The 23,624-nt window shown below is 41.1% G+C and overlaps 1 protein-coding gene and 1 long non-coding RNA gene across 3 annotated transcripts in view; both read left to right on the forward strand.

The window, feature by feature from the left end:
* The window catches only part of LOC309703071 (Fc receptor-like protein 5), a 99,201-nt gene that overhangs the window by 74,375 nt on the left and 1,202 nt on the right, over nt 1-23,624 (forward strand). The window contains exons 7-9 of the mRNA XM_082527774.1: nt 16,428-16,710; nt 18,806-18,921; nt 19,113-19,241. Of these exons, the coding sequence (XP_082383900.1) occupies nt 16,428-16,710; nt 18,806-18,921; nt 19,113-19,241 (528 nt within the window). The remainder of the gene's footprint in view (nt 1-16,427; nt 16,711-18,805; nt 18,922-19,112; nt 19,242-23,624) is intronic.
* LOC309701668 lies at nt 10,169-11,953 on the forward strand. 2 transcript variants are annotated; one of them, XR_014275213.1, is made up of 4 exons: nt 10,169-10,217; nt 10,302-10,358; nt 10,473-10,535; nt 10,829-11,953. It is a non-coding gene; the product is annotated as an uncharacterized lncRNA (long non-coding RNA). The 2 variants fall into 2 exon arrangements; XR_014275214.1 differs by lacking the exon at nt 10,473-10,535.

Consider the following 23,624-nt stretch of genomic DNA (forward strand, 5'->3'; position numbering starts at 1 on the left):
ATCTGTTAGCGACATCGACCAGCAGTCCGTGGGCACAAAGAAATTCAGCGCCCAAAATAGGTACAGAGCTAGCGGCAACAACAAAGGTCCATTGGAAATCCCGACCATGAAAACAAACAGTCACGAACCTTTCCCCGAACGTTGCGATGGGAGAGCCATTAGCCGCAATAAGCTGCGGTCCGCAGCCCGCTGCTAAACTGTCGGCTCCGGACGGGGGAAGGAGGCTCTTCTGGGAGCCGGAGTCGACCAGGAAACGTCTCCCAGAGCGCGAGTCTTCTATGAAGAGCAGTTTTTCTTTGTCGCCAGCGGTCGCGGCCGCTACAGCGCGCTGGCGGGGTCCATGTCCCAGGGTCGGAAAAGCGCAAGGCGGCAGGCAGCGGCGCACTCCAGCGCCAAAACGCTGATGGTAGAAACAGAGGTCCCGTCCGTGGTGTCGCTGTGCCGCGATCTTTGCCGTCAGCGAAGGATCGGGTACGTCGTGGCAGGTCAGCAGGGAAGTGGAAGGCGCCGCCGGCAAGGCTGGAACTAGGTCGTGATCGTGGGAAGTGCGGGTAGCCAGGAGGATACGATCCGCGTCCTCAGCCAGGGAGCGATAATCCTTCGTGCCCAGAAGCGGAGAGTTGGCGAGGCCGGCTCTCACGGCCGCCGGCAGCTGTCGGAGGAAAATGTGGGCGAAGAGGAATCCCCCGTCGTCCGGTCCGAGAAAGGATAGCATGTGCTCCATCAGTTCGAGAGCCGTACCACCACCCAGGCCTGAGAGGGAGAGGAGCTTCTCGGCTCGCTCTGCGTCGGTGAGGGCATAGCGCCGAAGAAGCAGCTCCTTAAGGGCGACGTACTTCTCTCGGGTGGGTGGGTCCCGGAGGAGAGTCAACGCACGACGGGTGGCTAGCGGGTCGAGAGAAGCCACCACATGGTGATATTTCGTGTCGTCAGCCGAGATGCCACGAAGGGCAAACTGGGCCTCCACGTGCACGAACCACGACGGGGGATCGTGAAGCCAAAAGTCCGGCAGCTCGAGCGCCACAGCAAACGTAGCTGCAGCCGGAGGCAGAGGGCTGGTGGCTGCTGATGCATCCAGAGCGGAGTCGGCGCCACCATCGGACAGCAGCATGTTCGAGTCAGGGGTCACCAATGTGGAGGTAAACACAGACGACACGAGAGCTCTCGATAAACACTGCTCGTTTATTACTCATCACCACAGAACTGAACACTTTCCCTCCAAAACACAGCAACAACACTTCCTGAGAACTGGGTGTGAGTGGAGCCCTCCAGTGGTCCACCACAATATAGTCTTTTACAAGTCAACAAGTGGTCACCGTACTCTAATAGCTCAGCTGTGCTGTAGATGGGTTTCCCTCTTCACTATCAATCATGTCTTTGTCCTATAAAGTGGGAGAGCAACTACAACTACACTGGTGACTTTTCATTTTGTCCTGTTAACATTTGTAACTAATTTGTTGACTTTATGTCATTTTAGTTTCTAATAAAATGTCATGCAGTCCTGTGATCCCTGTTTTAATTAAATCTGTGAATTAGGATGCAGAAGCAGAAAGTTTAGAGGTTTTATTGCAGGGTTAATAAATGGTGGTGTGAGAGAAATTCTGCACAGACTCTGAGTCTGAAAGACGAACAGTGTTTGGAGTCTGCTGTTACCATCACAGCTGTGTAGGTGGCAGTAATACAACTTTATGCTGGTTCTCAGCCACTAATGAAAAAGAAGTGAGCTTCTTACAGCTCTTCATAACTTACTGTTATTACTGTATTTTTATTTTATCTGATCAGCAATAATTCAGTTCATTAAAGTGTTTGAAATGTTATTAGTGTTATTGCTCATTATTATTACTGTGATTAGTGTAATGGCTTTAGGACCCAGGGGATCAAACAGAGGGTATAAAAAAGGAAGTAGCAGCAGGTGCTCTTCTTCTTCTTCTCTCCTTTGTTCTGATGTGAGGCTGTGGACTGTGGTGTTTTTGGGATGCTGCAAAGTTTTGGAGTGTGAACAGAGTGTGCTGAGGAGATCGTGTCACCATATAAGTGAGCATACTGCCCTTTAGCAGAGATTCAAGGTATAGACTGAATGTTTTTAAGTTATCTTTCTTTAAGCCTTTAAATTAAATTTATTTAAATTAATCTTTAAATTACCAGTTAAAATATTATCCTACAGGATCGAGGCCTCAGTGCTCCGGTGTTTTTGATTATTATATTAGTGTATTTTTGTTTATTTGATCAGCAATAATTCAGTTTATTATGTGTTTGAAATAAATTGACTGACTGAATCACAGCTGAAAGTGTTTTTTTGTTCTTGTTGTTTAATGCATTTACTCTGAGTGTGTGATTATTGTGCTGCTGTTACAGTCTTTCTGTTTTACTTCTCAGCACTGCCATCATGTGTCTGAATATACAGCGTACAGTCAAACTCAACAACCTCAGTTAAAGATTTGCTAACATTTAAAGCTGTTGAGCACCAGTGCAGGTTATTTTTGACCTGTGTTTGTGTTTTTGAATAAATCTCTTGAAGTTTTTGCAAATTAAAAATGTTGTATATTTCTGACGGATGTAAAACTTTAAAAAAACTGAAAGAAATTTCAAATAAATTCAGATCTGCAAAGAAATGCATTGATTATGTTTTATTCAAGAATCAATATCAAACAGTATCACAAGATCAAACTGCAAAGAATAACGTCTTTACTCTTCTGACTGGCCTACATGTGTGTGAAAGACTGTTGGTGGTCACCATCTTTTCTGCCACAGGCTTATTTTTATCCACTAACAGGCCTCATGGTTTCTGGTTGGGTCACCATGAACAGAGAAAATACAGCCTGTGGTTTCAGCCTCAAGTCTTCAGTGTAGCTGATGTTTAGTTTTATGTTATCAGCTCACAGCAAAGAGTTAACAAGGAGCACAGACAAAGAGCACAGTGGAAATTTCACTTTGACCTCTGTGTGCATGACACATGTTTACATGATGTGCCTGTACTGGAATAACAGTAATGATGATCAAATATTCATTTATCTACATAAAATCATGTCTCGCTAAAGTAATGGTAAATGGCCTGTATTTATATAGCGCTTTACTAGTCCTTAAGGACCCCAAAGCGCTTTACATATCCAGTCATCCACCCATTCACACACTGGTGATGGCAAGCTACATTGTAGCCACAGCCACCCTGGGGCGCACTGACAGAGGCGAGGCTGCCAGACACTGGCGCCACCGGGCCCTCTGACCATCACCAGTAGGGTAAAGTGTCTTGCCCAAGGACACAACGACCGAGACTGTCCAAGCCGGAGCTCAAACTGGCAACCTTCCGATTACAAGGCGAACTCCCAACTCTTGAGCCACGATCGCCCCACAGTAAGAGAGTAAGAGATTATTTTGTAAACGTCTTCGTCTTCATCATTTTTCAAATCAAACTATTATTTGCACCAAAGTTAATTTATTCAAAGCTAATAACTGAAAACAAAATGAAATTTCTTCATATTTTTGTTCATTTTTTGCACTTTAAGAAAAGTTTTTTCTTTAAAGTGTGAATATTTCTGTAACTGTTGGTGACCTCATAGCTGCAGGCTTATCTGCACCATCTCTGCACTTAAACATTACAGTGACTTCATTATTTCCATCAGCCTGCAGAACTAAAATGAGGAAGAACAATTGAAGCTAAATATGAGCTGCCTTCCAGATCACATGCTTTAGCTCTGACAGCACAGACAGATGATGAGGAGACTGTGAGACGTTAAACAGGCAGAATACAGAGCTCAGAGTTTTACACGTTCTGGTTTGTTGTCTTTCACACTCCTTAAAACGTGAGAGAATGTTTACTGATCTTCATTTTACTATAAATAACACCTCGGTGTGTAAATTGCCTTGATTGCTAATTTACTGTTAATAGTTAATATTTATTATTATTATCTGAAAAAGAAAACCATAAGAATCTAAAATCTAAAACAAGATGCTAAAACAGGGCCAACTTTCTCTAAATGTAATCACACAGAGCTCAGATGAGTAGAGAGTGAACAGGCAGGTGTGTGTTTCCACAGCAGGTGTGTGTTTGCACAACTGAAGGTTTGCAGGTTGAACACTGGAGAAGATCAGAGACAGAAGAAGACTGGATTAAGTGGATAAACTACAAGGGTGATTCTCTGCAGTCAGGCCAGTTTCCTCAGTGTGCTGTAACTCAGTGAGTGGATGAACAGTCGGTCCTTTTATGTGCAGCTATTTGAGGATGGAGAACAAATGTGCCAACCTGAGCTGACTGGAGCAGGTGAGGAAGATGACTAACACATCCCACTGACAAGGAAGAGCTGTGGAGCTGTGACAGACTGTGGAAACATCAATGAAAAAAGGCAGAAATCTAATAATTATTTTATTACAGTCCTGATATCAGACCTCTGTTTATTTGTTTATTAGAAGCTCAGATATTAACCCTCTAAAGCCTGAATCATAAATAAAATGACATTTTTTTATAAGCTGGTGTGTCTTTTTGAACCTTCTGAGAAATAAATATTTTTCACATGAGGTGGAAAAAATCTTTTTTAGCTGCATCTGGCATTTTTTGTACAATTTGTTTCTCAGTTTATCTTCAAATAGAAACATTAAAGTTTTTTTTAACACATTAAACTTTGAGTTTCCTTTCAAAATGTTCAAAAATCTTTTAGAAAACTGGTAAAAATGTCTTTGAGGAATCGTTGAAGGCTCGTTGACTGATGTCAGCCATGTTGGATGTACTTGTGACCTCTGACGCCGGCATCTACAGCTGCAGAGGACGTATAAAAGGGACAAATTCAGTCACAGAAGAAAGTAACTCTGTCACCATTCAGAAAACTGGTGAGTTTAAAATTTTAAACTGGAATAAAACAACTTGTATTCTCCAAAGTTTCTCCATTTCTAAATATGTGGAACCTCTTAATGTAGAGTTTGTGACCTTTGATTGTCTCTGAAAATTTAGTTCTATGTTTTATATTTAATTAGTGGATAAATCATTGAACCTAATACAGCTGATTAAAGTTATTGACCTGAACTGCAGAAAAGAAAACATCAAACTTCTTCATCCTGTCATGTGATGAAAAATGAGGACCTAAATGCACTCTGAGACAGACTGAATAAGAAAAAATGAAACTTTACACACACACACACACACTGAGAGGGAAGTAAAACTCAACATAAGACACAAGAAACAAATGAATACCAAAATAAAACAGGAAGACAACAAAGAATTTAACCTAAAAACCCCTCAGAAATACAAAGTAAGACCCGGGATCATGACACACTCCAGATTTCTACATCCTCTTTAGTTTCATCAAATATTCCCATATTTGATGATTTGATTAAGATTTAAATTAGAAGCTATGTAACCCCAATAACTTTCAGTTATGTTGTGATATTTTTTTGACTTCACTTGCATCAAATTCGTTCAGTGGGTTTTTTTTGTTTTGTTTTGTAATTCTTAATTACAGGACATGGAGTGAATATCACTGTAACAGCAGACAGCACAACCATACCAGCAGGGGGCAGTGTGACACTGACCTGTGATGTGAAACACTCTGCTGACTTAAAATATGAGTGGGTCAGAGAAACCTCATCTGCAGTGAAGTCCACAGAAGCTGTTGGATCAGATAAAGTGATCAGGATCTCTAAAGGAGGAAAATACCAATGCAGAGGATGGAGAACATACCCAACTTCACGCATAGCACAAAGTGATCCAGTCATCATTCAGGAAACTGGTGAGTTTAAAAATGTCATATGAAATAAAACAACATGGATTCTCCAAAGTTTGGAGAAGCTCAGAGAGGGACAAAATTATGACAAAAACTTATGTTACAAAGTGATTTACGGCCCCAACCTGCCAAGTTTTTTATGATAATAAAACTGTTACAAAGTTATAATAAACAGAATCAGAATCAGAATCAGAAAGGGGTTTATTGCCAAATGTTGAGCAGGTTTACAACATCAGGAAATTGCTGCGGTGCTTCAGTGCAAACATAGTGTCATAAGTTGCGCTTAAATAGACATGAAAAAATAAAAGTAAGAATAAGAATTAAAAGTGCTACGTAGAAAGATATATACATGAGATATATACATGAGAATAAGAATTATGAGTGCTACGTAGAAGATATATACATGAGTGCAGGTGGTGATCAGTGCCAAACATGGAATGATGCAGTGAACACAGCATAGGGTCATGTGTTAGTGGCGGGGACAATCATATGGTTATTGTTCATGTGTCCAACAGCAGAGGGGAAGAAACTGTTCTTATGGCGAGAGGTTCTGGTGCGAATGGACCGGAGCCTCCTGCCTGAGGGGAGCAGGTCAAACAGACTGTGTCCAGGGTGAGAAGGGTCAGCTGAGATCCGAGCTGCACGCCGCAATGTCCTGGAGGTGTACAGGTCCTGCAGAGATGGGAGTCTGCAGCCAACCACCTTCTCAGCAGAGCGCACAACACGCTGCAGTCTCTGTTTGTCCCTGATAGTGGCTCCAGCGTACCACACGGTGATGGAGGAGGTGAGGATGGACTCGATGATTGCGGTGTAGAACTGCATCATCGTCCGTGTTGGCAGGTTGAATTTCTTCAGCTGCCTCAGGAAGTACATCCTCTGCTGGGCTTTCTTGATGACGGAGGTGATGGTGGGCTCCCACTTCAGGTCCTGGGTGATGGTGGTACCCAGGAAGCGGAATGAGTCCACAGAGGTGATGGGGGTGTCAGTCAGGATGATGGGGGGGAGTGGGGCTGTGTGCTTCCTGAAGTCCACAATAATCTCCACTGTCTTCTGGGCATTCAGCACCAGGTTGTTGTGGCTGCACCAAGACACCAGACGTTCAACCTCCCTCCTGTAGGCAGACTCATCCCCGTCCGAGATGAGTCCAATAACGGTGGTGTCATCTGCAAACTTGATTAGCTTGACAGACTGGTGGGTGGAGGTGCAGCAGTTGGTGTACAGGGAGAAGAGCAGAGGAGAAAGAACACAGCCCTGAGGGGAGCCGGTGCTGATGGTCCGGGAGTCCGAGACATTCTTTCCCAGCCTCACATGCTGCTTCCTGTCCGTCAGGAAGTCAGTGATCCACCGGCAGGTGGGATCAGGCACATTCATCTGGGAAAGCTTGCCTCGGAGATGGTCTGGAAGGATGGTGTTGAAGGCAGAGCTGAAATCCACAAACAGGATCCTGGCGTAGGTTCCTGGGGAGTCCAGATGCTGCAGGATGAAGTGTAGGGCCATGTTGATGGCGTCGTCTACAGACCTGTTGGCTCTATATGCAAACTGCAGGGGGTCCAATAATGGGGTTAAAATATTTGATAATACTGTTTTTATTTTTAATGATAATATGTTAATCAGTCAGAAATTAAATGTGTGGCTCAGTCATTCATAAACGTGTTTTGTGATTTGGCCCCTGATGCTCCAGTTGTCACGGTTCAGCATTTTGAGTCTCGTGTGTTTTGGTATTTTATAATATGTTTTATGTTCTGAGTCCTTTGCTGTTTTGATTATTGCAGTTATTATTATTTTTATAGCCAGGATCAGTTATGGCTGTTACGGTTTTAGTTCTTAGGTTTTGTTTTATGTGTTCATGTTGTGTTTACTCTGTGCCTTTCTGTCCCACGTTTTAGGTCTCTATGTTCTGTCTCACAGTCTCTGTTAAGTTTACGTGTCTACAGTTCAGTCGGTGTGTTTCCTGTTTTACTTTGAAGGTCTGCGTCTCATGTCAGTGTTTCTAGTTTTGTTTCCCTTGTCTCGTCCTGCCTAATTACTCCCAGCTGTGCTCTCCTACTGTGTCTCATTCCCTTCATTATCCCTCAGTGTATTTAAGCCCTGTGTTTCTCTTTTTCAGTGTTTGATCTCCCTCATCTGTGTCTGTGTGTTCTGCCTACAAGCCTGTCAAGTTTATTTTTGTTTTCCAGTTTAGTTCTTTTTTGTGTGCAGCAATAAAGCTGCTATTTTGAGTTCTAGTTTTGCTTCTGTGTTGAGTCTGCAGTTTGCACACAGACCATGTCACTAGTTGCTGTTATCAGTTACAGTTTTAGGAGAGAGTGACGTCGCTCTATGTGATTGGCTCATTTCAGAGGCCATCCTGACCAATGGCTGTGGAGCTGTCATAGAAACATTTTTGAATTATTTTGAAGATACTCTGAAGAGTGTTACGAGTTCAAAATTGGGGATGGATACAAAAGGAAAAACCACAATAACAACACTGGTCCGGCCGGGTTGAGTCAAACGATGATTTTAATGATCACACGCGTGGGAGATGGACACCGTACGCAGACAGCATCAGATCTCAAAATGGTGGAGCATTGATCAAACTTTTATAGCCTCTGGTGCCCCCACCTTATCATAAAAGCCTAAACATTCACATGCTTTTCTCTCACACGGCGCCTAAGCTACGACCTTGGCTCCCCGTTTATCTGCTCCTGCTGAGATGGGGCAGAAAACTCCGGTATATTCTGTTCTCTTCTAATCAGACATATAAGGCAATAACTTTCTGCGAGCAGTATTTCTTATAACTCAGCAGTATAATGCATCATAAACAATATCATTCATTCACAATAAATCAGCAGTCTACTGTAATGCAAATCAGTTTAACAAATGCAATAGTTATCAGCTTCTTCTAATTCAGGAGAATAATGCAAACTAAAACTACATAATAATTCACAATCTTTAATTAGGGGTATAACATGACATAAAATAATATTATAATCTAACAAGAGTCAGCTCAGAGATGAGAGATAGTTTAATAAAGATTTCTCTGAGCCTGTGATTCTCACGTGATTATTAACAGGACTGACTGAGGATCAGTGAAGAGGGTGAAACACAGCGAAGGTGTAAAGAACTTCATGTTCTGGGACCATCAAACATCTTTGTCTGTGAGACAAACAATGAGACAATTATAACAATAATAATAGTTTAATATTTAATGACTGAAACAAAATGGTTTGCTATGTTGGTTTGCTATGAGCTGCAGATGTGAGCAGCACATTTTCTGTACAGTCACTGACTGGGCGATCAGACCTCTGTACTGGTTGTTTGTGGCTCTGTAGACAGACATGTGACCTAGAAGCACGGCTGCAGTCATCGACATCATCATGAACTGTGAAGCAATAATTACATGTGTGTGAACAAATGTGTGAGCCAAGTCTCCTAATTTTTTAAAGATGATTTTTTTAGGCCTTTTATCTTTTATTGGATAGAGACAATGTAGGGGTGCAGATGGGACTTGAACCTGGCCGTACTGCTCACCCACTCAGCTGAATTTTTAATGATATAATGGTTCTGGAATAAAAATACAAACATAGATTTGTCATGTTACTATGAAGGTCAAACAGCATTATATCTTATGGTAACCTCTTTGGCATTGTAAAAATGATCTTATTGGAAATGGTTGAATAGTCATGTAAAATGTGGAGTCTAGAGAATCAGTGTCAGGAATGTGATCCAAGGAGGGGAGACTAGGTGGGATTATGAATGTGAAACAATCATTTTCAGCAAATCTCCAAATCAACATAAATTCACAATTAGTTCTGTAACAATTCTACAAGTAAGACTGCAAGTAGTGTAGAACAGGAGTCACAACATGAAACCACAGAGCAGAGTCATGCTGACAGTTTCTGACAGGAAACAGAAAATCTCAATGTAAACATCATTTTCTAGTTTCAGGGTTTGGATGTGAAAGAAGTTCATTTATCGTTCCGTTCATCATCGGACTTGTTAGTGGAATTATTGTCGTGCTGCTGCTGATGTGTTGCTATAAACAGATTAAGGGTGAGAGACTTTCTGATTGACTTTTTAAAGGAAAAATAATTTATTTTAATGCTGTGACACTTTTAAACAAACTGATGTAATAATCTTTGTGCTTTTTACAGAACCCTGTTGTAACAGGTTGGTGCAGCAGTTTAGTTTCATTTATATAATTTTAAATGAAACTAACTTTGAATTATTCCTCATTAAATTTTCATTATTTGTTTCAGTCTCACTCAGTCTCAGCACAAATCAAAGCTCTGCTTCACAACAAACATCCAACCAGAATGAAGCTCAGGTTTACTCCTCTCTTCTTCATGGTGAGACCAGAAATTATTACTTTTCTCTTTAATACAGTTTTCAACACTCAGTTTTCCAGCAAACAGTGACAAAAACAAAAAGAAATAATATTTTTCTTCCTTCTTTCTTATTTTCAATGACTTGTAGGTGATCTTTCAGTATATGAATCAATCAGAGGCTCTGGAAACACTGGAAGTGGTACAAACAGTATAAACTTTGATAATAGCAGAGCTGTAAGAAATGTAAATATTTATTCTGACTGATCAAACTTCATTATTTCAGCAGATGAATACAACAACGTCACATCTGGATTTCAGCTTGAAGGTCTTGATAAAAGGAGTGAGTACAAGAAACATGAAATGTAATAATTGGTCGAATGTTTTTGTAACTTGTGTCATTTTAGAGGAAGACAATCTCCATGTTATTAAACACAATAATCCATCATCACAACAGGCAGACATGATGGCACAGAGGAGAGCTCTGACTACAATAATGTGAATCCTGAATCAGCCTCAGGTGCAAATGTGAATTCTACAGACACTGAGTCATTAGTAATCAGATTACATGTGCAGTTAAATGTGTGACATCATTGCTAAAGTTTGTGGAGCTGATGAGCTGAATCACTTTTTATACGATTGGCTTTAGTTGTGTTCTGCTGCTGTTGTGATGTCTGAATAAAATAGATGAGATCAGTTCTGTGTGATTAAAGCATGAACGTGTAAAAGGTCAGAAAGCATCATCACATCTTTGGCAACATTATTTCTTTGTTTTTCACTTTCAAACTCGTATTTGTTCTGATTTTGTTTCAGGTCCATAAAAAGATTATTTCAACAAAACTCAAGACTCACGAACAACGTCAACAACGTCAGTGTAAACAATGACATGCTCTTGGTTTAATATCAACACTGGAAGACTGATTATATGGTTCATCTTTGTATTAAAATCCTATTGTGTTTATTTCTGTTGTAATAAGTGGAGGGTGGATGGTGTGGGACATTGTTTCCATCAAGACACAATTTCATGATTTGGTTCTGTGAGTTTGTTTCAGTCTCTTTGTTTTATTTCTATAAGATGTTCACTCACTTCCTGCTGAATTTTACATGTTATCTTTAAAGTGTAAGAATAGATTATTTTAGTATTAGGGATTTAGTTGTATTAACGATAGTAAAGCATTATATCCGTTATTCATTTAAGTAGGCCATAGGTCAAGCTGCTAAACACTCACACATAGAGCAGACACACAGAATTGGGAGAATAAGTCAGAGGTGTATGTGAGAAGCAGAGGCGACAGAAAGGAGAACACAGTGTGCGAAGAAATGGGCAGCAAGGACACGAGAAAGGGAGACAGCAGATAGAGAGACATTAGCAGGCGCCTAGTTTTGAGAAGACAAAGGTTGTTGACCTCTGTGTGCTGTTGGGACTGCCCCAGCAGATTTTGATGATTGATGCTGAACTGTGAAAATCCCCATGTACATGTAATAAAATTAGTTGATTATTTGTTCTGAGAAAAAACAGGAATGAAATATTACACTGTCTTATGATGCATTATAGTGCTGATTTATAAGAAATGCTGTTTGCAGAGAATCATAGCCTTATTTGTCTGATTAGAAAGAACAAAACATACTGCACAGGAAGCCAAGGTCATAACTTACACTTACTGAGAGAGAGAAAAAATGTAAATGCTTAGTTTAGAGGGAGGCTGAAGCTACAAGAGTGTGAGAAACGGTCAGACACTTCGAGATTTTGCCAGACACCCTCCTGTCCACATCTCCCGTCTGGCCGTTTGTAATGCTCAAAGTGTTGTATGGAATAAAGAGAATTGTATCGATTAAAGAGATTGTTGATTGAGCATTTATACACCGAGTGTTGTTCTTCCTTCAGCGCAAAGATCAAAGAATTGGGGAATTTAAAAAAAGTTTGCTGCATGGAGATGTTTATTGCATATTTCTCATATAAGTAACAATAAATAATAAGAATTATGTTAATATACATGTTTCCAAATTGTGATGCACAAAAACTTATTGTCAATGTTCAGATTTTACAATGTTATTCATGTCATCACTGAGGCCATGACAGAGAACATTTTGTGTGTGATCAAATTGTTTTCTGTAGGTGATGTTTGTGTCTTTTATGCTGTGTACAGTTTGATGTGTGTAAAATAATTGTGGTGCTTTTAAAAATAATCAAATAATATCACGACAAAACGACTTTGTTCTTCTGAGTGACCCGTGATGCTTATATGTGGATAAAAATGTCTTTTCTAACTGTCTGTTATATCCTATTTATTAATCTGCTGAAAATGACTCATGATTTCTGCCTGAGCCCCCAGAAAAGAGGAAACGCAGCCTGTGGTTGAAGAGAAAAAGTAAATGACTTGTTTTAGCAAACAGGCAACAAGAAATGCAGACAATAACAGCACAGTGTTGTTCTCTTGACAGCTACATGCTGATATTGTCAGATATAAATATAAAGTATTTCCTTAGTTGAAGGGATAAAAGTGTCAGGTGTGCCCCTGTAGCACTGCACTTGTTCTCTGTGTGGACTGCACATTTTATATGATCTACCTGTACTAGGAAAAATACCACACTGTGAGAACTGATGAAAACTCTTATTTAGAAAAATGTCAGACAAAAATACAGTGCCGAATGGTACAGACAGAAAACAGCAGATATCATTGTTCAAAGGTAGGTCCTTTAAAAGACCCTTTACCAGGTATCATAATCTTGGCTGTAAAAGTGTCAGAAATCATACTGTAAGTGACAGCTTTTGCCCTTTTTTCCCCCAGAAAATCCTCAGCTTTCAATACCTGGCAGTCGTTATACTTTATTGTATTCGTATGACAGTGGAACAACAGTGGAGAAAAAACAGACTCTGTTTTTTCAGATTTATAGTGAAGTGGAAACAGATTTAACATAAATGAAATGTAATACAACATCAACTTTAAATATGAACTATACTAGTACAAAAAAGTATTTGAGCCTAGCCCACTCAATTTTTTGTATATCCTTCTTTTTATATTGCAAATCTCTCTCTATTGTGGAGAGCCAAGTGCTCCACGTGTCATCATTACCTACCTGTGATTGGACCGTGCATTCTAATGATGCACCGTTAAGTTTCGTAATGTTTTTCTTCTCATCTTTCAGTAACCGTTTCTCTCTAGCCCAACTGGTCGAGAGATACAGTAGTGCGAGTCACCCTGGTAAAACCAGCCGGAGTTGACTTTTCTGTGTTAAGACAGCGATAGCGTGTGATCTAGGGTAACCAACCGTCCTCTTTTCCCCGGACATGTCCTCTTTTCACCTTCTGTCCGAGGGGATTTTCGAGACTGATGAAAATGTCCGGGTTTTTCTATAGGCCTGCAGGTGTGACATCACACATATGGGTCATATGTGTGACGTCACACGCTGAGCTGCTGCTTTGTGAGTGGTTGTTCTGCCTCACAGATGGAACAGATGATCTTTAAAAGATGCCAAAGCGCAAGTGCAGCTTTTCAGACGAACTGCAAAAGAAATTTCCCTCGTACCATCGCGGTACAGGTAATTTTTCTTATACAGAAAAATTACCAGTACCAGTACCAGTATACCATTTTTTTTAATTCCAGAGGTTTTTAAGTTATTTTTTGTTTTGCACTTCTTGCCTAAAAGCCTATATCACATTTTTTATTTCACCATTCATTAATCGCACAGAGAAGGCATCGTTTAAATATGTTAAAATTTTCTTTAAACAAACAGTATTAAGAAAATTCTTCATGACTGGGCGAAGTGTTATCATTTTTGGAAATCAAACTATGCTTACACTATTGTGATTGTACCGTAATACACCAAATATCCCTGTAAATCTCAGCTTCTCTTCTTTTCTAAACCGCATTCTCCGCTGGTGGGCCCATGGTAAATAAAGGTAAGTGTCAGTGTGGACATACAGATATAGTTCCTCTCCCATATTTCTCATGTCAGACTCTGAACACAGCTTCCAAGTACAATCACTGGACTGTGTTTACAGCTGGTGGCCAATAGAGGGAGACATAATCCATTTATAATTTATTGTATCTGTCATGGTCTCCCAGTCCTCCTGGTCAACCAACACGTTCTTTTTCCTTACGAGTGTAATGAACTCGATACTTTACTTTCTGTTTCTTTCCTGTACGCACTGCTGCAGTTCCATCTAAGAAGCAACCTGGCTGTCTTAAAGGTGATGAAAATTCATTCAGAATTAGCAACACTGATGATGGTAATTATTAAAAAGTATTGGTACTGGTATCAGTATCAGCGATATAGGCCTGGTATTTACTTGGTATTAGATTGATACCAAATCTTGCAGTATTGCACACGACTAATAAGTAGTGATATTAAATTCATTAAGGGCCACAGGGGAGAAGCCATAATAACAAAGATGAAATTCTTACAAAACAGCTAAAGTTCAGGAGCAATGAAGACAGTGCACTTGGTTCACCTTCCAGAATTCATCTCAGTGGTGTGTGGACTTCCACCCCCTAAAGGGGCACACATGCCTTAAAATCAACAGTTCCACCTTTTGTGTTGCTCCACTTTACTGTCCTTCTGCACAGTCCGTGTAACAAAACAATACGTTACAAATACTGGTCATGTCTCCAAAATGACTTTCAGTCCTCACAATTACTAAAATAAACTGTTAACGAATTAAATAAAAGAAATGAAAGCATTAATAAAAGTGGACACATATTCTGGGCGCACCACATAATCGTAAGTCAGTCAGGTCACTGATTATCTTGGGATTCAGTCTATAACCAAACTCAAACATATCAAGAGTGTCATTTTCCTTCACAAAAGCTTTTATTTGCATAAATACAGCTTTTTCTAATACTTCACTAAACGAGGGAGGTTTAAAATTGGTTTGTAATATATTTGTGTCCAAGTTTGAATTCTTTAAAATGACAATAAAAATTGATGGTGGTTTTAAATGTTAAGTTTGAGATACAGGCTGTATCCCAATTCGGGGTCTGCAGCCTTAAAGGCCGCATTTTAAGGCCGATTACATCACACCGACCCGACAAAGGCTGTCCCAATTCGAAGGCTGCTCGAAATGCGGCCCTCAAATGCGTCCTTCATTTCCCTGAATTTTAATCTCTGATGACTTTCTTTCTCTGCTCACACACTTAACTCAGAGTGAACATACTCAATGAACATGATTTGCTAGTTCACCTCAAATTCAGTTTTTATGAAACTGGTGTGACTGATGGGTCCAGAGATTTTTGTTGTGACCCATCTTTATTCAGTACATGCATCACACCACAATTTCCAACCACTACTTCGCCGTGTTTTTAACACCATGGGTGTGATTGTGAATGCCATACAGGTGCGTCCGCACGGCACCACAAACCACGCCCCACCACAGAAACCAAAGCATACTTAATCCAACTCATGAAAAAAATATATATACAACATCAATAAAAAAATAACAACTGAATGATGTAAATGCTATGAAACTTTACTAAAAGTCATAAATTGAAGTTGTTTACATGGTATCATAACTTTGTGTGTATATGTGTTGCTGTTCATTCTTCTAAACAGTTTCTGTCTGTGAATCAGCTGTTTTTCACTCACTTTACTCTCATGTTTTAAACAGCAGAATTTTTATGTTTCTATTTGTATCTAACTGGATATTTTCCTGTGAACAGTTCCCAGTAAGCCCACTGTGACCCTGCAGCCATCCTGGACTCAGATATACAGCGGTGAGACAGTCACTGTCAGATGTGAGATTCAGGGAGGTGAAGGAGCTCAGTGGACGTATGAATGGAGAGCAGCCAAGTTAAACACACCTCCAACATCCAATGAATACAGAATCATCAGAGCTACTGAGTCTGACAGTGGAGGATACAGCTGCCGGGGCAGGAGGGACTATTTCTTCTCAGAGTGGAGTGATATCATCACACTGACTGTATCATGTAAGATCTTTCATCCAGAGTATCTAAATAAGGAAAAAGCACTTCTTCTTTCTTACAGCTTTATAACTGTCTTTCATGTTGGTCAGTAAAATGTTTAGTTTTTATTCCAACAACAAAAACCTGAACAGCAGCTTTTTATTCACAGTGAAGAGAACAAAACATATGAGAGTAACTTCTCTGCTGTGCAGCTCTAATACATGAAAGATGAAATGCAGAACAAATGCTGGATTTGTCTCAGCTGCTCCACCACATCCACTAAGAAACATTAAATCCACTGATTGTTCCTCGTGTGTGTTTTTAACTTAGAAATGCAGCAAATTAAATATGAATATATTAAATATATATGTGTTTGTGTGATAGTTGTACAGTTTGTTGTAGCTTCACCATTAAAGTTATGTGATATTTATTATTTCCATATTTCCACCAAGTTATTTCAACTGGTTTGATTCAGTCATTGACTTTTGTTCTTTTTCTAAACTGAACTGCAGATAAACCAAAGGCCAAACTGAGAGCTGATAACACAGCTGTTCCAGTAGGGGGCAGTGTGACCCTGACCTGCTCTGTGAACCCATCATCATCATCTGGATGGAAATACTACTGGTACAGAGATGAGAAATCCTCTGAAGCCCTGAACACACAAGATGCAGTTTTCCACTCAGATGGACAAATCAGTGTCTCACAGGAAGGACTCTACAGGTGCAGAGGAGGAAGAGGAAACCCAGTTTACTACACAGAGGACAGCCAGTCAGTCAGGATTGGGAAAACTGGTCAGTTTAACATGAAGTCAGATAAATTCCTGATTAAGGAGGAAGATGAAGAACAAAAGGCATTAACATTTTTGACATTCATGTGTTTTTATTGTACTTTCTTGAACAGTAACAGCCTCAAACAGGCCTGTTGTGACTCTGTATCCAAACTGGTCTGAGATATACAGAGGAGAGACGATCACTGTCAGATGTGAGATCCATGGAGGAGACACTGAGTGGGATTATGAGTGGGAAACAAACAGCATGATAAAAGCTCCAAATCAAAATGAATACAGGATTAGATCTGCTTCATCATCCAACAGTGGAAACTATCGCTGTAAGGGCAGAATGAAAAGTTCACAGCATAAAACAACAGAGTGGAGTGATTCAGTCACACTGACAGTTTCTGACAGTAAGTAGAGTCATAGTTCATTTAACCTGGAAATAGAAACAGTTTGTAAAAATGTGTTTTTATTAGTACATGTTGAGATATTTGACATGTTTAGATAGTCTCACTCTTAAAGTTCATCATAAATATTTGTGAGTCAACATTTTAGTGACATTGAATTCAGAGTTAAGAGACGAAAGATTGAGAGAAAATCTTTGTTGAACAGATGAACCCCGTCCTGTCCTCACTGTGTCTCCATCATGGCTGAGTCCTGGAGCCTCAGTAACTCTGAACTGTGAGGTTGAACATCCGTCTGCAGGATGGAGCTTCTACTGGTATAAAGCTGTTCCTGATCTATCAGAGAAATCCTCCAGTTATGAGCTGCTACCTGATGGCAGTGGGACTGCACAGGACTCCTACATCATTCATGGACAGACACACACAGCAGGATATGTGTGCAGAGCTGGAAGAGGAGACCCAGAGTATCACACTGATCACAGTCAACCAAAGTTTGTCTGGTCTGCAGGTCAGCTTGTTTCTGTCTATCTTTTTTCAAGTAATGCAACAGCAAAAAACTGTAAATTGATGGGGTTTTTTTTTTTTTGGGGGGGGGGTAGCATTGAAGGTGAAAATTATATGAACATTGCTTTTAGCACTGACCTTTAAACATTAAAGAAAAATAATATTTTCACTGTGATATTTTGAATCCTAACATCTGTGAGCTTTGTCTCTTCACTGCATGTTGTTTCCAGATGTTCATTCAGCAGCGTCTCTCACAGTGAGTCCTGACAGAGTGCAACACTTCACCTCTGACTCTGTCTCACTGACCTGTGAGGGAAACTTCACTGAGTGGAGAGTGAGGAAGTTCTCTGAGGACGGCCGACTCTCTGACTGTAGGAGAATGACTGGATCCACATGTGACATCAACACATCAAAGTCAGATACTGCAGTGTACTGGTGTGAGTCTGGATCAGGAGAGTTCAGCAGTGCAGTCAACATCACTGTACAGAGTATGTTATTATACATTTACTACTTGGATTTGGATGATTTAGAAATCACATGAACATTTGTCCCAGCTTTGCTGTATGTGAAGTCATTTTATGTGGGAAAAATAGCAGTTTTTAAACATAGAAGATCAGATCTTGATGATAAAAAGCATCTGTACAATCTGTTCTTATTATTGTTTGTCAGCTTTTTTCTAAAAGTGTGCAGCAGCTGATGTGACTGGAACAATATTTGTGATTGTTTCACAGATGATGGTAATGGTCCTATCCTGGTGAGTCCTGTTCATCCTGTGACTGAGGGAGCTTCTGTTAGTCTGAGCTGCATTTTGAGAACACAAAAAATACTTTCCAATGTGTTTTTCTATCACAATGACAAACTTATTCAAAATGATCCCCGAGGGGAGCTGAAGATCTCTGCAGTGTCAAAGTCTGATGAAGGTTTCTACAAGTGTCAGTACTCAGGAAGAGAGTCAGCACAGAGCTGGATGTCAGTTAAAGGTGAGCAGGATCAAAATATGTGATGGATTTTTATAAATGAGTTTGATGACTGAGAGGCAACATTAGATTTTCTGATTTACGTCTCAAAGTCGCCTGGCTCAATTTTGTAAAATTATATATATATATATATATATATATATATATATATATATATATATATATATATATATATATATATATATATATAAATACATGTAATTCATTAATGAATAATTATTGTTTCTTGTAACTGTGTCAGGAGCTGACAGCTCTTCATCTCCTGTGTGGTTGATGGTTGGACTGGTTTGTGGAGTCTCTCTCATTATTATTCTCCTGCTCTTGTTCTATCGCTGCAGACAGTCCAAGTGTAAGAGCCTCTTCTTGTCATTGTGTATTACAGAGTTTATTTACTGCATACGCTTTAATTATTCACACATATACATGTATTCTGATCGAACAATTTACATCACAAACATGTGTAATAACATTTGTCTCTTTCACAGATTGCTTCACCAGGTTGGTAAAATACTTTTTATTATCATTTTAAACAAACATCAGTTACTTTTGAGTTTATTGTGTTTATTTCCTGTTTCAGGTCGATCCAGTCTGAGAGTCACAGTCCGGGCTCTTCCACAAATCATGGAGTCAACCAGGATGAAACTCATGAATACAACTCTCTTCATCCTGGTCAGCACTTAAACCGATCTTTATTATCATTATTAATATTGACTTTTCATTCAGTCTCCATTAACAGGAACATTTCTTAGGTTCAGTTTGTGCTCAGCAGCTTCTCAAAGAACATTTATCAAAATCCAGCTGGACAAACATCCAAATAACCAACTGACTACATGCACAAAAGATCAGAAACAAACAGGATTTTACAACCTGATTGTATCTTTAACTCGACTGAAAGAATCCACAAATGTTGTTGTTTCATATCAGAACAACACAAACAGTAACACCATGATGGGTTCATGCTCTGAAAATATCTGACAGTCCTGGATTTGACTTAAACACAACTAATGAAATTGGATGTGATGTGTTTTTTTTTTTGTTTTTTTTTTGTGTCCCGTTTGGATCTTTAGCCATCAGAATTGTTTTCTTAAGGCCAAGAAGGATGCCAAGCGGATTTATTTTAGCAAGTGGATCATCATGGCCTTGCCATATTGGTCCATTTGATTGACCTTTATTATAATTATGAATTTATTTTATTTTCAGTTGGTACAAACGGGACAGACATGACTGGGGGATAGGACAGGGAGAAAGAATGAAAGAAAGAGAGGGAGAGAAAGAAAACCAAAGGGGAGAAGAGACGGTGAGAAGGGGGGGAAGAAAGAAAAAAACAAAAACAAACAAACAAACAAACAAAACACCTGGATCACCTGTATGGAGAAAAAAAACAGAAGAGAAAGCAAACAACAAAGAGCAACATAATAAAAAAACAGCACCATCACAATAAACTAGCTAGCAGTAGATAACAGTAGATACTAAATAATAAATGATATTGTGCAGCACGCAAGATAGACAGCGCACAATGTTCTTTGAGGCAGCAGCCAAGAAAGCTGTAGTTCGCGTCTGTGAACACCTGTGTGTACACCTGTGTGCATACCTGTGTGGATCAGCATGCTTGTATTCCAAAGGTTTTTCCATGTAACGATCTGCTAGGGAGTGTGGGGAGCCACAGCCCCGTCCTCCAGGGTATGAAGCAGGTATGGAGGAGATCCAGGCCCCAGACATCCAGAGGCCCCAGAGTACAAGGACCCGAGGAGGACCACCAAAGGGAGGGGGGGGACCGTGCCACCCTCCTGGGAAGAGCTGAGTAGAGCCCCAAAGGAGAGGTCACCCCGCAGCTTCGGAGCAGAGGCCAGAGGGGGTTGCAGTGGCGTGCCCGCGGGCTCTGCCGGCAGCCAGCTGTGCCAGAGAGGACCGAGCTTCAGGCCCAGAGGCCAGAGGCCTGAGGGCATCCCACCCCCCGGAAGGAGCCCAGCCGGGCCACAGGCGCCCGGCCCCGCCAATCGGCCACCAGGTGTGAGCTGGTACATACATGAGCGCCCAGCCCCAGACGACAAGGACCACCAACACACCAACGTCTGAGGGCATCAGCCACCGGCAGGGAGTGTGGTGAGGGGAGATAGGCCTCCATACTTTAGAGGGCCTGAGATGTACCCAGAGAGGTTGAGTCTAAGACCCAACCTGACATATAGACACAGACGAACAGGCACACGCGGACACAGACGTGCATTCCCACCCCATATGCACAACCAAATACTTGGCACTTACCCAACGTGTAGACAGACACAAATAGACACTGCACAGACAGTCGCACTCCCCAAACATACTCTATATCCCAGGTCCAGGTACCCCCACCCTCAGAGGGGCAAGCCGCATCTAGACCCAGGAGATGTAACCCTTCTCTCTGGGGTGGAGGCAAGCAGACCACCTCCTTATCTGCAGTAGCGGGGAGGCCCCGCATCCCAGACCCCAGTCTGACGGCTAACAGAACCGGGGTGAGTGAAGACCTCAAACCTCCCTACGCCCGCTCATATGTAGTGTTGCTGTGTGCTGTTCTAAAGTGCATTTAAAACTCAGGAGAGCATGGTACTAGCTTCCTCTCAGAGAGCAGCACGGCTCTTCCCGAAAACCCTTAGTGTCTAAATGCATTTAAAATTGAGGGTAGGGCACCAGCGCCAGAGGTGGGTTGGAGTACACCGACCATCCTCTGGATGCTGTAAAACGTGCCCACCCCCAAGGCCCTATATGTATGTGTTATGTGAGAGTGTGAGTAATGTGGATGTCTAGGTTGCAGAATAAAATTGAGGCACAGGCGGCCAGAACGGGACAGAGGGGGAGTGCCTCCCCTGCACCCTGGTGACATACCTGCACCCCAAGCCCTGCGTGTGTGGGAGGGTGTGGTAGAGCGGGAATAGGGAGGCAGCTGAGGATGGGGAGGGAAGAAAGGGAGGGGCAAGCAGCCCCTCCCTGGGGCCAGCTCCCCCGCTGACCCCAGTAGGGACCCCCACACTCTGGAACCCACCAGGGCAAGGGGGCCCAGGCCCATCCGGACCGGGGCCCTCAGCACCCCAGACCGGGGGGCGGAGCACCCCCAGACCCCCAAGCCTCCACGCCCGTCCCGGACCCTCCCAGGGGCAGCAGGCTACCAGGCCAGTAACCAATGTCCGCCAGCACAGACCCTCCCCCATCTCCGCTGTATGCAGCCACAAGGAAAACACCATCCAAGAGCCCCAGAGCTCCTAACCAGGTCATGGCCACATCCCTCAGGTTAGTCCCTCTAGGGAAACGTCCTTAAGGACTCCCCAGACGCCCTAAGGCCGTCCCTACCCCCATATCAACCACAATAGCGAAGGCAGGACCAAACCATGATCCCCCAGCCCCACTAGGTGATGAAGCCGATCAAAGGAGCCCAAAGGGATTGATCAAATGTGATGGCAGATGTTGTATCAAGACTAATGTGATCTATTAGATGGTTTCTATATTGGTTACAATTAAGATTATTTTTATTTTTCCAGTTAATGAGGACCATTTTCTTGGCAATGCATAGGGCCGTAAAACAACGTGGGCTGTGTTTATTTCTGCAGTGACCTCATCCAAGTTGCCCAGCAAGCACACTAAAGGGGAGGCTGGAATGTTACATTTCAGACACTTTGATAAGTCTTCACATATCTCACGCCAGAATTTCTGAATTGGTGGACAGAACCAAAGAGCATGGATGTAATTGTCCGTTGTATTTGCTGTGCAGTGTGAGCAGTTGTTGGAAGGCGTATAGCCCATCTTGAACATCCGATGACCAGTATAGTGCACTCTGTGTAATATTTTGTATTGTATTAATTGCAAACTGGGATTTCTGATCCATTGAAAGGTTTTTAAGCATATCTGAGACCAAAGGTTTGGGTCTAAGTTGATTGATAAATCTGCTTCCCATTTTACAATAGGAAGGGATATTGATTCATCTATTTTAGAAAGTGTTCTGTATATTTTAGACAATAATTTGGGGGGTTTTAGACTAAAAAATTGTACCACACTTGGTGGTGTTTGTAATTCAGCTTCACTGGGATTAAATTTCTTTTTTTACTATGGATTTAATTTGTTAATATTCCAAAAATCGTTTCTTGTTGATCCCATAATGTGCAACTAGTCTGTCAAACGAAATAAAGTCTGTTCCTTCCCACATATGTTCCAAGTATTTAATTCCTTTGCAATTCCAATCTGGAAAGTTTATCATATTATTGTTTTGTAATATGTCAGGATTGTTCCAGATAGGTGTACTTTTGCATGGGATTAATGAAGACTCTGTCATTTTTAGAAACTCCCACCATGCTGTCAGAGAAGAGCTAATATTGATGCTTTTAAAGCATTCATGTCGTTTGATGTTTGAGCTGATAAATGGTAGGTCTGAAATTTCTAGGTTATTACATAGTGCCTGTTCTACATCTATCCAAGGTTCATCTAAGAGGGTGTGTTTAAACCATCTAGAGATGAACTGAAGCCTGTTGGCTAAAAAATAGTGATTAAAGTTAGGCAGATCTAATCCTCCTTTATCCTTGGTCCTTTGTAGTGTTTTTAAGCTGATACGTGGGGGTTTATCTTTCCAAAGGAATTTAGAAATATACGAGTCTAGAGATCTGAACCAATCTTGTGATGGCTTATTTGGGATCATTGAAAATAAATAGTTTATTTTTGGCAAGACCATCATTTTTATAGCGGCGACCCTTCCCATGAGTGATATGGGTAAAGATTTCCATCTAGCCAGGTCGCCTTCTACTGTCTTTAAAAGTGGGATGTGGTTTAATTTAGTTAATTCTGAAAGTTTAGGAGAGACATTAATACCTAAATATTTTATATTTCCACATTGCAGTGGGGAAGGAGAAGAGTTATGGAAGGAGCAATTAATCGGAAGAACTGTTGATTTCGACCAGTTAATTGAATAATCTGAGACACTTGAGAAGGAATTTATCAATGCAATTACCCCAGAGATATTGGTTTGTGAGTTTTGGAGAAAAAGTAACACATCATCTGCATAAAGGCTGATTTTACGTTCTATATTCTTACATT

The sequence above is a fragment of the Aulonocara stuartgranti genome (assembly GCF_965226115.1).
Source record: "Aulonocara stuartgranti genome assembly, chromosome: 3".
NCBI classification, from domain to species: domain Eukaryota; kingdom Metazoa; phylum Chordata; class Actinopteri; order Cichliformes; family Cichlidae; genus Aulonocara; species Aulonocara stuartgranti.